The sequence below is a fragment of the Pinus tabuliformis genome, chromosome 3_1, assembly GCF_031772625.1.
Source record: "Pinus tabuliformis cultivar Carrire ecotype Pingquan chromosome 3_1, CPIR1, whole genome shotgun sequence".
In the NCBI taxonomy this organism is placed as follows: Eukaryota; Viridiplantae; Streptophyta; class Pinopsida; order Pinales; family Pinaceae; genus Pinus; species Pinus tabuliformis.
Window position 1 is genome coordinate 796,877,314 of NC_142301.1, and position 14,917 is coordinate 796,892,230.

The 14,917-nt window shown below is 36.6% G+C and overlaps 1 protein-coding gene across 1 annotated transcript; it reads left to right on the forward strand.

The window, feature by feature from the left end:
* Positions 1-7,523: 7,523 nt before the first annotated feature.
* Positions 7,524-13,373, forward strand: LOC149189840 (uncharacterized). The gene is made up of 5 exons (XM_089410359.1): positions 7,524-8,321; positions 8,450-9,548; positions 9,668-10,015; positions 10,093-11,715; positions 11,811-13,373. The coding sequence occupies exons 1-5, from the start codon at positions 7,768-7,770 to the stop codon at positions 13,371-13,373; spliced, it is 5,187 nt and encodes a 1,728-aa protein (XP_089266485.1). The 5' UTR covers positions 7,524-7,767.
* Positions 13,374-14,917: the final 1,544 nt, after the last annotated feature.

The window sequence follows — 14,917 nt, forward strand, 5'->3', positions numbered from 1 at the left end:
TGAGACGACGACAATGGTGGTTTTCTCTCACATTGGGTTTCCACCTTAAATCCTGGTGTTCATGTGTGTTGTGTATGTGGGATAATTTATTCTATTCTTACTACACCTGCTTCTTATTAAATGCCTGATAAATTCTTAAATTTTGGATTAAGTTTAACAAATAAAGAATTAATTGTTTTACAAGTTTACTAAGCATATGCAAGTTGTTTTACAACATTCGTGTACATACGCGAGTTGGGTTCAGTGAAGTCATGTACATATTTCAGAAAAGAAAATTATTATTGTGAGTTTTTAAAATACTGATTCACCCCCCCCCCTTAGTATTTTTCCCAACAATTGGTATCGAAGCAGGTCCTTCAAAAGAAGCTTGATCGCTTGGAGGAAGATCTCCCAATATGAGCAATCAAGACGGAACGACATCTATTAGACCACCACTCTTCAATGGAAATAATTTAATATATTGGAAGACAATAACCAGATCCTATCTCCAGTGCTTTGGAGCAGATGTTTGGGAAATTGTGGAAGGAGGTTACCAATATCCATCCGCAGTTCCCATAGATGCAGCAGAAAAGAAGATGTATGAAACCAATGCCAAACCTTTCAATGCATTATTGGGAAGTCTGACATAATTAGAATTTGTCAAATTTATGCAGTTAAACATGACAAAAGAAATATGGGACAGAATCATTCAAAGCTATGAAGGTGATACCAATGTAAAAAGTGCTAAACTCCAAACTCTTAGAATTCAATATGAAACTCTTATAATGCATAATGATGAACGTATTTCTAGTTTCTTTCTGCATATAGATGAGATTGTAAATTGCATGAAAATTTTGGGTGAAGAAATAAAGGACACCACTTTAGTAGAGAACATCTTAAGATCTCTAACTCCTAAATTCGATTCAAAAGTGTTTTCCATTGAAGAGAAGCAAGATCTGTAGACTCTTACTGTTGCTCAACTTCATGGGATCCTTACTGCTTTTGAAATGAGGAAAGGAGGTCCCTCAAAAGTCAGAAAGACACATTTAAATCATTTGCAAAAGGAAGAACAAAGGAATCATGATATATATCAGAAGAAGATGAGGTGAAATTTGTAAATAAACTTCAACTAGGCACCGAAAGGTTCAGAGGTAAGCTTCCCTTCAAGGGTTTTGCTTGTGACAGAGTTGCTCATTATGCTACTAAATGTCCTCATAAAGACAACCATGGCAAAGGGAAGGATATTGCAAAAGGTAATAGGAGACGGTTTGACAATAGAAGAAGTTATTATACTCATGAAGATAGTGATGGCTTGTCAAATAGTGAAGAAGGAGAATCTGATCAAGATCTTAAATTTATCATGGCTTTTGAGAAAAATACTAATGAGCCTAATGATAAATTTGTTGATGCTTTAGAGGAAAAATATTTCTTTGAAGAAATTACTCAACTCAAAATTTGCTTGGAAGAAAACAAAGTAGCCATAGATAAATTGAAGCATCAACTCATAGAAAAGGAAAAGCATAATGAGAAGTTAGAATGTGAAGTAGTAAGTCTAAGAAAGGAACTTGAGAAAATAAAAACTTTGAATATTAGATTTGCTAAAGGATTTGAAACCTTAGATGAAATTATCAAGGTACAATTCTCTCCTCTTATGAAGACAAGTCTTGGATACAGTGGAGAAACATCTCAAATAGAAAAGTCTTCAACCACCACCGGAAGCTATCTAAACGCAACAAAAACCAGTCAGCAAAGCTTCAGTCCTTAGCAAAAGAATAAAGGCATTCCACAATTAAATCATGTTCACTCTAATCCAAGGATGAACAACAATAGAAGCACCAGTCAAAAGGTAAACAACGCCAAAAGATTCTATGATCACATAAATTTCTTCTTTAATGGACAATGTTTCTCATGTCATAATTTTGGTCATAAGGCTTCTCAATGTGTTGCATACAAAAGCATCATGACTAGAGAAGCAAGAAAACAAAGGAATGAGACAGGAGTCAAGAAGAACACTTATAATAACTTCTCACCTCTTAAAGATGAAATTGAATTCTAATTTTTCAATAACTTTGGACATGAATAATCTGAATGTAGGAGAAAATTACAACCAACATCTCAAAAAGAGAAAATATCAACAAATTCTAAGGTATGGAAAAGGAAGGAGTTATAGTACGAAAGTTGTGGCATAGCATTGTTTGTAGAAGGACAAGAAAATCAATGGTACATTGATAGTGTATGCTCAAAACACATGACAGGTGATAAAGATAAACTTATTTCATACAATGCTTTAGAGAAAGAAAAGAATGTCACTTTTGGAAATGATTCACCTACTGTCATTAAGGGTAAAGGTTCTGTTTTTCTAAAAGAAAAGGTTACAACTGGTAATGTTATGTATGTTGATGGATTAAAGCATAACTTATTGAGGGTTAGACAAATGTGTGACCAAGTAAATGAGGTGGTATTCTGATCAAAAGAATGTGTGGTTCGTGAACTTGACACAGGAAAGACCATAATAAAAGGAACAAGAACCCCGAGTAATCTGCATATATTGAAAGCTGGCCAAGAACAATGTTACCTAGGCAAGGCAGAGGAAAACTGGTTATGGCACAAAAGGTTGGGACATCTAAGCTTCTCTCAAATAAGCAAATCAAGCAGGCTCAAAGTTGTTCGTGATCTACCCAACATCATCCTACCAGAAAGTACCATATGTAAGTCATGTTAATTCGATAAGCAAGCCAAAGTTAAATTGAACGCCAAAGAAGGATCAATAAGTAAGCCTCCTGAACTTATGCATACTGATTTACGTTGATCAGAAAAAGTCACCTCGTGGAGAACAATTCTATATCTTATTCATTGATGACTTTTCTATAATGCGCTAGATCGGTTTATTGAATTAGTTGAAAATGAATTAGATATAAAAATCAAATGTCTCCGATATGACCGAGGAGGAGAATACATATCAGATGAATTCTTTGATTTCTATGAAAAACATGGCATAAAAAGACAATTTTCTATAACTAAAACTCCTTAACAAAATGGTGTGGCAGAAAGAATGAATAGAACTGTTCAACAAATGGCTCATGCTATGCTTGATGAGTCTAGAATTCCTGGAACCTTCTGGGGTGAAGCTGCACATACCACATTAAATATTCTCAACAAGGCTCATGTTCGTGTGAATAGTAATAAAAACCCATATGAACTTTGGTATGGTAAGCTTCCCACTGTAAAGCATTTTAGAGTTTTTGGAAGCAAATGTTTCATAAAAAATAATGATGAAGAACTTGGTAAGTTGGAAGCTAGAGCATATGAAGGAATATTTCTTGGTTACTCATCTAGAAGCAAAGGATACAAATGTTACAATAAGATAATTTGGTAAATTGTTGAATGCATTGATGTTGTGATTGATGAAGCATGCAGAGATCCCAAAAAGGTAACATCAACAAAAGAGGATGATGACGATGAATTCTTTACCACATCAAATCGCAATGATATAGATTCTGAAGAAACCAATGAAGCAGCAGAAAAAGACACATCAGACAAAGAAAAAGGCTCCATCTAGGTATGTTCAAAAGAATCATTCAGAAACTCAAATTCTAGGAGAGAAGGAATCTAGGGTACAAACAAGAAGAACCCTTGTAGGATCTCCTATTTATCTAACTTTATTATCCACCATTGAACCAAAAAATGTAAATCAAGCTAGTAAAGATGAATGTTCGGTTAAGGCCACGAATGAAGAACTTTATCAAATTGAAAAGAATGATACTTGGGAATTCGTTCCAAGGCCTCATGATAAAAATGTTATTGGAACAAAATGGATATTCAAAAATAAGTTGAATGAAAATGGAGAGGTCATTAGGAACAAAGCTAGACTTGTTTGTAAAGGTTATGCTCAACAAGCAGGTATAGACTTTGAAGAAACGTTTGCACCAGTAGCCAGACTTGAAGCCATAAGAATTTTTCTTGCATTTTCAAGTTTTTGACATTTCCAAAATTTATCAAATGGATGTAAAATTTGCTTTCCTTAATGGAGATCTAGAAGAAGAAGTATATATTGAACAACCAGAAGGATTCATTTTGGGAATAATGAAAACCTTATATGCAAACTCAAAAAGACTTTATATGGGCTAAAGCAAGCTCCGCGGGAATGGTATTATCGTCTTGACAAATATCTTCAACAACAAGGTTTCACAAAAGGATTCATAGAGAACAACTTGTGCATGAAAATTGAGGATGATAAACTGTTAATTATTGTTGTTTATGTTGATGATATCATCTTTGGCAGTGATGAAGAATCTATGAGTCAAAACTTTGCTTTTGTTATGAAACAAGAATTTGAAATGTCTTTACTTGGGGAACTAACCTATTTTATTGGTCTAAAAGTGCAACAAGAAAAAGATGGCATCTTTCTCTCACAAACAAAATATCTCAAGTAGATTTTGAATAAGTATGGGATGGAAGATTGCAAACTTGTATGTACTCCCATGATGACAGGATGTAGCCTTAGTTATAATGATGATTCTCCCACAATAAACCAACCAGAGTATAATTCTATGATTGGAAGTTTGTTTTATCTAACAGGTACCATACCAAAAATCATGCATGAAGTTGGGATTGTTGGACATTTCCAAGCCAATTAAAAGGAGTCACATCTTCAGGCAGTAAAGAGAATATTCAAATATCTCCAAGGAACCCAAGACTTTGGGCTATGGTATCCTAAGATGCAGATCTTACCCTTCATGCATACATAGATATCTTAGATATATATACATAGATATCATGCATACATAGATATCTTTATTTATTTTAACATTAATAAATTTAAATTTTCTTCCTATTAGATAGATATTTATGTTAATTAATTATTACATTTTATATAAAAAGTTATTACTTTTCATATTTTATATTTATTTTATTATTATTTATCAGTTAATAGTATTGTTAAATATTACATTTTCATATAGTATGAATAGAAATTTTATCTAGAAGATAATATTATTATTTATCTTATTAGTACTATAGTTTTGTCTAAATGTAAAATTAAAATAATATTTTGTTATATTATTATTATTTATTTTGTGTTTATTACTTTTCCAATTTTGTATTTATCTTATTATTATTTATCAGTTAATAATATTGGAATAGTGATGTTACCTAAATTTCTTTTGTTATAATTTCTCTTTATTCATCCCTTGTGGTTTTTTTCTCTATATTTATGATATGTAGTAGAATGATGGGTTGAATAATAGTCCTTTTCCATTGGTGCAACTTATTCTCCCTCTTCGAGGTTGTGTCTATTTATCATTAAAGTGTTGAAATGTTAAACTTGTGTTGTTTTTTTAAATAGAAAATGACATGTAATTTTATTCATCAAAGAAGAATGAAATTACATTTTATATATGCCAAATCACATTCCAGAGCTACATAATGTAAAAAAAATAACACTAACCAAAAAAGAAACCCAAAAGGGCTTGCCCAAAGACAACACCAAGGAAAATTCTTGGAGGAAATAAGCTACACATTTTAGACAACCATTTTTAAAACCCTAGGGTTTGCATAAGAATGGCAAACCCTAGGGCATAGAAAGGAAAACATTGCAAAAACAAAGGTAAGGCAAAGACCCCCACAAAACAAAAAGATTGTGAATGCTCCCACATTTTATGAACAAGGCTCAACAACCCACAAGAGAAACCCCAGAAAAAATATAGTTTGGCACAGATTGCCTTGAAAGCCAAAACAAGCAGCACAAAACCAAACATTGAATATATACCAAATAGGGCAACAAGCCCAAGAAATAAACACACGACATCATCCATGCAAATAAACACAAGCACCAACCGAAGAGGACATTAGCAGTGACAAAGAGAAGTTGAGTGACAACACTACAAAGCAGAACCCCGAGCATTTCCCAACCGAACCAGAATATTGGCAGTAATAGAAGAAGCACCCCGAAGAAAGCAAAGGGCTGCAACGAAACACCCATGCGTGCCACAAAGAGTCCAATACATAAAACGACACTGACAACACAACAAGAAGATGAAGGCCCGACAACTAGACAAACAAAGGCACAAAACAGAGAGCTGGGGCGATAAGGAATCAACCCCCGAACCTTCCATTCCCTCAACTCCTTGAATAACAACTCATGTACACTATTTGTTTAAATGTTAAACTAGTTGTGTGTACAATTATTTATTTCATTGTATCGAAAGGTGCTTTATAGTTTAGAATAAGAATAGAGGCACTTTACAGTTTAGAATAGGAAGCACAAAGGTGATTTACAATTTAGAATAGGGAGTTGAGAGACACTTTACAGTTTAGTAAGGAGAGCATTTTAGTAAAAAGGAAATATTGTAATGTCTATAAACAAGTGTAAACATAAACATTTGAATATCAACACAACAATATATATAATAATAATAATAAAACATAACAAAATGTATACTCAATTAAGTTTAAAAGTTAAAATATATAAAAACATAAATTAATTTAAAACAAAAAATGTAAACAAGGAGAAGTAAGCAAATTAGCCCTAATCGAGGAAACTAAAAAAAAGAGATCACAAGTAACAAAATTTTAAGTAACCCAACATATTTGAATAAGGCTTTGACACATATATTTTAAACAATATTTTATGTTTTTACAATTATAATGCCATTTTTTAAAGTAATATTACTTTATACCATCTACCCATTTTGTTACAAATAATAACCAGCCAAAAATAGCAAAGTATTTCAATATAAAATATATGTAGCATTTAAGATTTTTACGTCTCTTCATTGCATACAACCACTAAAATATTATTCACCTTGAAAATGAAAAAGTATCTCAGCAGTCCATTATTTTACTCTTGTTAATGAAAAGTTATCTTACCCATTCATAATTATATTCTTGTATTCTTGTTAAGTGACATTTTTGAAAAACAAACCTATAAAAATAAATAATTTTATTTCCTTAAACACACTTTCTATGAAATCAAATAAAATTAAAAACAAATATTCAATTTTAAAATTTTATAAACTATATATATTTAATATAATAATTTAAAATTCACTAAAATCTTTAAAAATACTCAAAAATCAAATAACTTTAACTCTCAACCAAATTCCCAATTTCTACCTATATATTTAATATAATAATTTAAAATTTCACTAAAATCTTTAAAAATACTCAAAAATCATATAACTTTAACTCTCAACCAAATTCCCAATTTCTACCGGTATCACCCATTTTTGGATTATATTTAATTATTACATCCATACATAAATATAAAAAACTTTGTTACCAATAATTGTTTAATAAATAGATATTCATTCGAAAAAAAACTTAATTATGATATATTGTTTTGTTAAAATCTTAATCCTAATCATATATAAATGGTTTTAAAATTTATGAAATCCTTATGTTCAAATCAAAGTTTTTAATAATCAAATATACTTGACGAGATTATTAAGTTGATTGGTCGGCCATAAAAGAAAAAGATAATGAATATCAACTAATAGTAGGTGAGACCCATTTGGAATGGTAGTTGCGTATTATATCATTCACCTAACCAGTGGAGATGCCTTCTGTGAGTGAGCGTGACAGAAGGTGTTGTGGCTTCCCGGAAATTTCACATCAGTGGTAAAGTGCACCTTTAGCCGCTAATACACCATCATATTATTGCTCAACGAGTCCACTGCATCTTTTGAAAGTTTTTTTTGCAGTTTCCCCTTCAGAATTTCACACTGCCTTTGTTCCAATCATCTAAATCAATTCGTTGATAGATCCTAAAATTTCCATAATCCTGTGTCAATGGCAAACCTAACTATGGGCTCCCTCGACTGTGACCATGCTTCTGCTGCTGCTGCTTCTTCCTGCACGGCCTCCACTTCTTGTCCCAATTACCAAATCTTTATCAATCATCGCGGGCCTGACGTGAAAAGGGGCTTTGCCAGCCATCTTTACAGAGGCCTTCGTGATCAAGGATTGAGCGTGTTTTTGGACAGGGAGGAATTGGAAGAGGGCCACAATATTTCTTCTCAGATAGAAAACGCTATCCGTGGTGCCTCTGTACACGTTGCAATTTTATCTCCAACGTATGCGCAATCTAAATGGTGTTTGGATGAACTTTTTCTCATGAAGAATTCGGGGGCTTTTATTATTCCAGTGTTCTACAAGGTCGATCCTTCTATGGTCCGCTGGACGGTCAAAGACGGAGCCTTCGCTGAAGCCCTGCGGCAACATGAACAGAAAACAACACATGACCCCGAAACTGGTAAACAGAAGCCACGCTATAGCTCTGATACCATTCAGAATTGGAGAAACTCACTTTCCTATGTGGCCGATCTGAGCGGTTTCGTATATGGGTGAGATGCATCTCCAAGCTCCTACTGTCCCTTGCAATCCGTGTTAATATTCATTTGTTGATTGATGATATAGGCTGCCTGATGTACTTACCTAGCCGTTTCTGACTTGCTTATTTTACTCCATTCAGGGCCGAAGACGATGAAGGCGAGCTATTGGAAAAGGTTGTGGAGGCTGTTCTGAAGAAGGTTCCAAAGACATTGTTGGATGTGGCAAAATATCCAACCGGGCTGGATATCAGATTAGAAGATCTTGAAAAGACTGTGCTCTCTCAGTGGCAGGAAAGGGAGCTTGGGGAGGCCAAGGTTGTGGGCATTGTGGGTGCGGGTGGACTTGGGAAAACCACCCTAGTCAAACAATTCTTTAACCTCAGAAGGTCAGATTATAATAGTTCCTCTTTTGTATTTGATGTGAGAGAAAATGCACGTACTATGTCTCTAGCATACTTGCAGAATAAGCTCCTGGGGGACCTAATGCCAAGTAAAGATATCAAAATTCAGAACCGTGATGAAGGCATAGGGATACTGAAAAGGTATCTCTCATCTTGTCATGTTCTCATAGTATTAGATGATGTAGATCATGTGGATCAATTGGAAGCATTTTTGCCAGTTAAGAAAATCCTGAAACCAGATAGCTTGATTTTGGTTACCTCTCGTGACAAGCACGTCCTAAAAACATCAGGGGTCCTTGAGTCATCCATTTATAGTCTAAAGGGGATGAATACACTGCACTCCAAAGAGCTCTTTTGCTGTTATGCCTTCCATCAGCCAGATCCAGTACCAGATTTTGCAGATCTGGTAGATCGATTCGTAAAGGCGTGCGGTGGACTGCCATTATCCTTAAAAGTATTTGGGGCGCTGGTTTTTGGAGAAAATGAAAATTACTGGCAAGAGATATTGGATAAACTTGATATATCATCTACTGAGATATATGATAGATTAAAAATTAGTTATAAGTCTCTCAGTAAAAAGTTGAAGGAAATATTCTTAGATATTGCTTGTTTTTTTCTCGGAGAAGATGGAGATAAGGCAAAAAGAATATGGGGCGAGGTGGGAGTTCGAAATCTGCAAGACAAGTGTTTGTTGGAGTTGAATGAAAATAATGAAATAAAAATGCATGATCATATCAGGGACATGGGAAGAAAGATTGCTGAGAAAGGATCGAAGCCCCTTCGGCTTTGGGATTCGGCGATCAAGATCATTGATGATTTGTTGGAGCAACCATCAACTGTAAGCACTTCAACCAACCATTCGATTATTTGTCTTCCGTTCAATTAAATTTTGATGTTTAAAGCTTTGCTTTCAATTAAACTAGATCTGTTTGCTTTGTTCTTCTAAACAATGAACAGGTCATAACCAAAGTCCTTGGAATCAAAATGGATAGTTATTCCTATGATATCTTCCGGAATGCCGAAGAATACCCTTCTTTATACTTCCACGACTCCAAAAGCTTAGAAATGAGACACCTATCCTCGTCCAGAAGCTTAGAAATGAGGCTTAAAAATCTGAAACTTCTTGTAGCCAAAGGAGGTTATGTAGATGACATATTGAGGAGGGTGCAATCGCCCAATCTGATATGGCTACGCTGGTATGGATGTCCCCACTCTTCCCTGCCTTCCTGGCTTCCCATGGAGAATCTACGCGTTTTAGAAGTGGAGGGGAGCGAATTGAACATACTGTGGTCACATCAATCTCAGGTAGGCAAATATTTGTGTGCTTTTTGCTTTCCTATAATTTCATTTTGTAGACCACAATCATAGATCTCTTATTGCAGGCGATGCCTCTCCAACTGCGAGAATTAAACATCTGGGCCCCACTTTCAGACATTCCAAAGTCTATAGAGCAGCTGAAGCACCTGGAAAGGATTGCCATATGGCAGAACTCCAAATCACCACCCACAGTCGCAAGATTGCCCACCGAAATTTGTCATTTGCGGTCTCTGAAATACTTAGTTCTCAAAAGCTTTTCAAGACTCAGGTCGCTGCCAGATTCCTTTGGGGAACTAAGAAACCTTCAGTATATCGATTTGGAAGGTGCTTCTAATTTGCAGATGCTTCCAAATTCATTTGGGAATTTAACTCAACTCAAACATTTATCATTGAAAGGTTGCTCTAATTTGACCATCTCCAGCGAAGCACTTGGAAATATTACCACGCTTAAAAGCTTAGATCTTTCATATTGTAAGCAGGTGAAAGAAGTGCCTCCCCAAGTCACACGTCAATTGTCCTTGCAAGAATTATATTTGACTGGATCGAAGTTAAAAGAATTGCCAAGCATTATTGGAGACCTCTGCAATTTGGAAGTGCTGGAATTAGGTAGCGATTTGTTGGAAGTGCTGCCAGATGGTCTTGGTGACCTGAATAGCTTGAAGAGATTATCGCTCACTTCTTCGCCGCAATTGAAATCCTTGCCGGATTCCATTGGACTATTGACTCAGTTGACAGAGCTGGTCATAGAGGATTGCGGACTAGAATCCTTACCAAAAGAAATTTTCAAGATGAATAATCTGAGAAGTTTAATAGTAAGTGATTGTCTGTTGCGGGAACATCCATTTAGAAAGGAGGTTGAAGGAGTTAGAGAAACACTCTTATTATTAGAAGGGGAGAGTAGATCGAATAATTTGAACTCCACCAATAACAGATGTATGTTAGGGCTCAAGTTGTTACAGCTGTCAGGCACAGAAATAAGGGAGGTATTTTTTGATCGGGGTGTTTGCCCCAGCCTTCAACAACTAGTTGTTGGCGGCTCCCCTGAGATACGTAAGTTCTCAGTGGAACATTTAACTTCTTTGCAGACGTTGTATGTTTGGGGATGCCAGAAGCTCCAGAGTATATCAGGGTTGGAGCAGCTCGCAAAGCTCACAGAACTAAATGTTCATGGATGCTGTGAGATACGAGAGTTGCCAGGCGTGGAACATTTGGCTTCTCTGGAGACTTTGGATGTTGAGGAGTGTGAGAAGCTCCTGGGCATACCAGGGTTGGGGCAGCTCGCAAAGCTCATAAACCTATATGTTAATGGATGCTCTGAGATACGAGAGCTGCCAGGTGTGGAACAATTGGTTTCTTTGCAGAAGTTGACTGTTTGGCGATGCCAGAAGCTCCAGAGCATATCAGGGTTGGGGCAGCTCACAAAGCTTACAGTATTATACGTTTCTAGATGCCCTGAGATACTAGAACTGCCAGGTGTGGAACAATTGGTTTCTTTGGAGAGGTTGACAATTAGCAAATGCCGGAAGCTCCAGAGCATATCAGGGTTGGAGCAGCTCGCAAAGCTCACAGAACTAAATGTTGAAGGATGCTGTGAGATACGAGAGTTGCCAGGCGTGGAACATTTGGCTTCTCTGGAGACTTTGGATGTTGAAGAATGTGAGAAGCTCCGGGGCGGCGGGGCATACCAGGTTTGGGGCAGCTCAGACAGCTCACTTCATTAAACGTTCGTGGATGCCGTGAGATAGTTGAGTTGGCAGGTGTGGAACATTTGGCTTCTCTGAAGAAGTTGGTTGTTGGGGGACACGAGAAACTCCAGACAGTCCCAGAGTTGAGGCAGCTCACACAGCTCACAAAACTACACGTTCATGGATACAGGGAAATCCTAGAGCTGCCAGGTGTAGTACATTTGACTTCTCTGGAGAAGTTGGATGTTGGGGGATGCGAGAAGCTCCATAGCATATCAGGGTTGGGGCAGCTCACAAAGCTTACAGTATTAAGCGTTTCTAGATGCCCTGAGATACGAGAACTGCCAAGTGTGGAACAATTGGTTTCTTTAAAGAAATTGACCATTAGCGAATGCCAGAAGCTCCAGAGCATATCAGGGTTGGAGCAGCTCGCAAAGCTCACAAAACTAGATGTTGATGGATGCTGTGAGATACGAGAGTTGCCAGGCGTGGAACATTTGGCTTCTCTGGAGACTTTGGATGTTGAAGAGTGTGAGAAGCTCCGGGGCATACCAGGGTTGGGGCAGCTCAGACAGCTCACTTCATTAAACGTTCGTGGATGCCGTGAGATAGTTGAGTTGGCAGGTGTGGAACATTTGGCTTCTCTGAAGAAGTTGGTTGTTGGGGGACACGAGAAGCTCCAGACAGTCCCAGAGTTGAGGCAGCTCACACAGCTCACAGAACTACACGTTCGCGGATGCCGTGAGATACAAGAGCTGCCAGGCCTGGAGCATTTGACTTCTCTGGAGAAATTGGATGTTGGGGGATGCGAGAAGCTCCATAGCATAGCAGGGTTGAGGCAGCTCACACGGCTCACAGAACTACACGTTAGTGGATGCCGTGAGATACAAGAGATGCCAGGCCTGGAACATTTGACTTCTCTGGAGAAATTGGATGTTGGGGGATGCCAGAAGCTCCATAGCATAGCAGGGTTGGGGCAGCTCACACGGCTCACAGAACTACACGTTAGTGGATGCCGTGAGATACAAGAGCTGCCAGGCCTGGAACATTTGACTTCTCTGAAGAAATTGGATGTTGGGGGATGCCAGAAGCTCCATAGCATAGCAGGGTTGGGGCAGCTCACACGGCTCACAGAACTACACGTTAGTGGATGCCGTGACATAGGAGAGCTGCCAGGCGTGGAACATTTGACTTCTCTGGAGAAGTTGGAGGTTGGGGGATGCGAGAAGCTCCAGAGCATACCAGGGTTGGGGCAGCTCACACAGCTCACCGAATTATATGTTAGTGGATGCCGTGAGATACGAGCGCTGACAGGTGTGGAGCATTTGACTTCTTTGAAGAAGTTGGATGTTTGTGGATGCCAGAAGCTCCAGAGCATACCCGGGCTAGGGAATCTTACAAATCTTACAGAACTGGATGTTGATGGATGCAGCGAGATACTAGAGCTGCCAGATGTGGAACATTTGATGTCATTAAAGATTCTTTCCGTTCAGGAGTGCCCCAAACTTCAGTGGAGTGACGTTGTACTTGAGCAGTTGAGCGAAAGGTTGAAGGATGGATTAAAATATGAAAAGCAACTAAACAGAAGCGGTTGTCTCCAGTTTCTGCAATCTCTGTGTGAGATGTTTAGAATTGGTTCTAATTCTGGTCAGACTGAGTAAACTAGCCCATCGTAACAAAGCTTTCCTGTAAATTTGAATGAGGGCAAGATATTTGAATAAGTGAAAAAAATGCAAAAATGTTTTTATCATTATTAAAAATATGATTTGTGGAATTTCGGAAATTTACTTTATGATGGTTCAGTTATATTTAACAATTTGATGGGAACCGTTTTTTTATTGCAAAAGTGTCTCTCACGAATTTTGCACTCTCAGCAACTTCCCACTCATAAAAATTTTTGGGTCAAGACAGGGCTGCGCAGAGCTTTTAAGTGGACTTCGGGACAGATTAAAAAAATCTATAGTTGGAAATTTAAAATAAAGTGCTGGACATAGGCAATCCCGAGTCTTGTTTTGGCCATTATTTAGTGGCCTGTGGTTTTAACTGTAGTTTTGACAGTTGGGACGTGCCAGTTTCTGTGTATTTCCTGGGACAGTTTCAACTTGCCTTTTGGGCTTGGGATGTGTATTACTGTTTATATTGTTATTGAGTGGATAGTTATATGTTTATGGAGGTAAAGTATTATGTATGTGTTTTATTTTATTATGTGAATAATAATGGAGCAAAATTTAATCTTAGAAAGGAAAATATAGAAAATAAACGAACATTATGATTATAAAAATGTCATCATTGCTAAAATAAAATAAATCTTAGATTTATTTTTAATTTTGGATTTATCAAAGTTGAGAGGGATCAAATCTCTCAAAATGCAAAACTTTTTGAGTGTAAAATTTGAGGAAAGGTTTGCACCTAGTCTTTACACTTCATTGATGTGATTAAAATGAATCTAAGCAGATTTTATTTATATTGACACTTGATAGATCTGAAATTAAAATGACTCTAAGCTAATTTTAATTCATAATGTTTTCATCTCATTATTCATTGGTAAATATATTAAAAAAATTTAAATGTGTTTTATATATTGTTTTTAATTATAAATTAATTCTTTTTATACATTCATAATGTATTGAGGGGACTTAATAGCTTTAGTGAAGTTCACCCAAGTTCAACATTATTGGGACTTAATAGCTTTAGTGAAGTTCACCCAAGTTCAACATTATTTCACTATATGTAAGATGTGAAAATTCACCAAAGTTCAATATTATTGGGTTGTTCGTAAGATGTGAAAATTCATTTCTAAATAAATAATTTGGCAAAAAAAAGTTATAATAAGTAACACTTATTTTTAAAATGCTCTATTGCATTTTTTATTAGTATTTCAAGGTGATAATGTTGAACAATGGTGAAGTGGAGGTTGGTGTAGTTGAGGCTGGGGATAATTTCATTGTACACATTGTGGGGAATAGCTCCACTGTACACAATGTGGTGAATGTTCATTGACGTACATACCTTCATTGCCTTCGAATTGATGCCTTGCTATGCAATCGATGCTTTCACCACCTCGCCACTATTACATTGTTGTTCCCGACAATGTTCATACAGAGCCATGCAACAAATCCTGATTGATAGAGTTGTATTGTTTTTGTTTTTACATTCTTGTATGCCTTCTGTGCAAAATCCTAGCTACATAATCAAATTAACATGT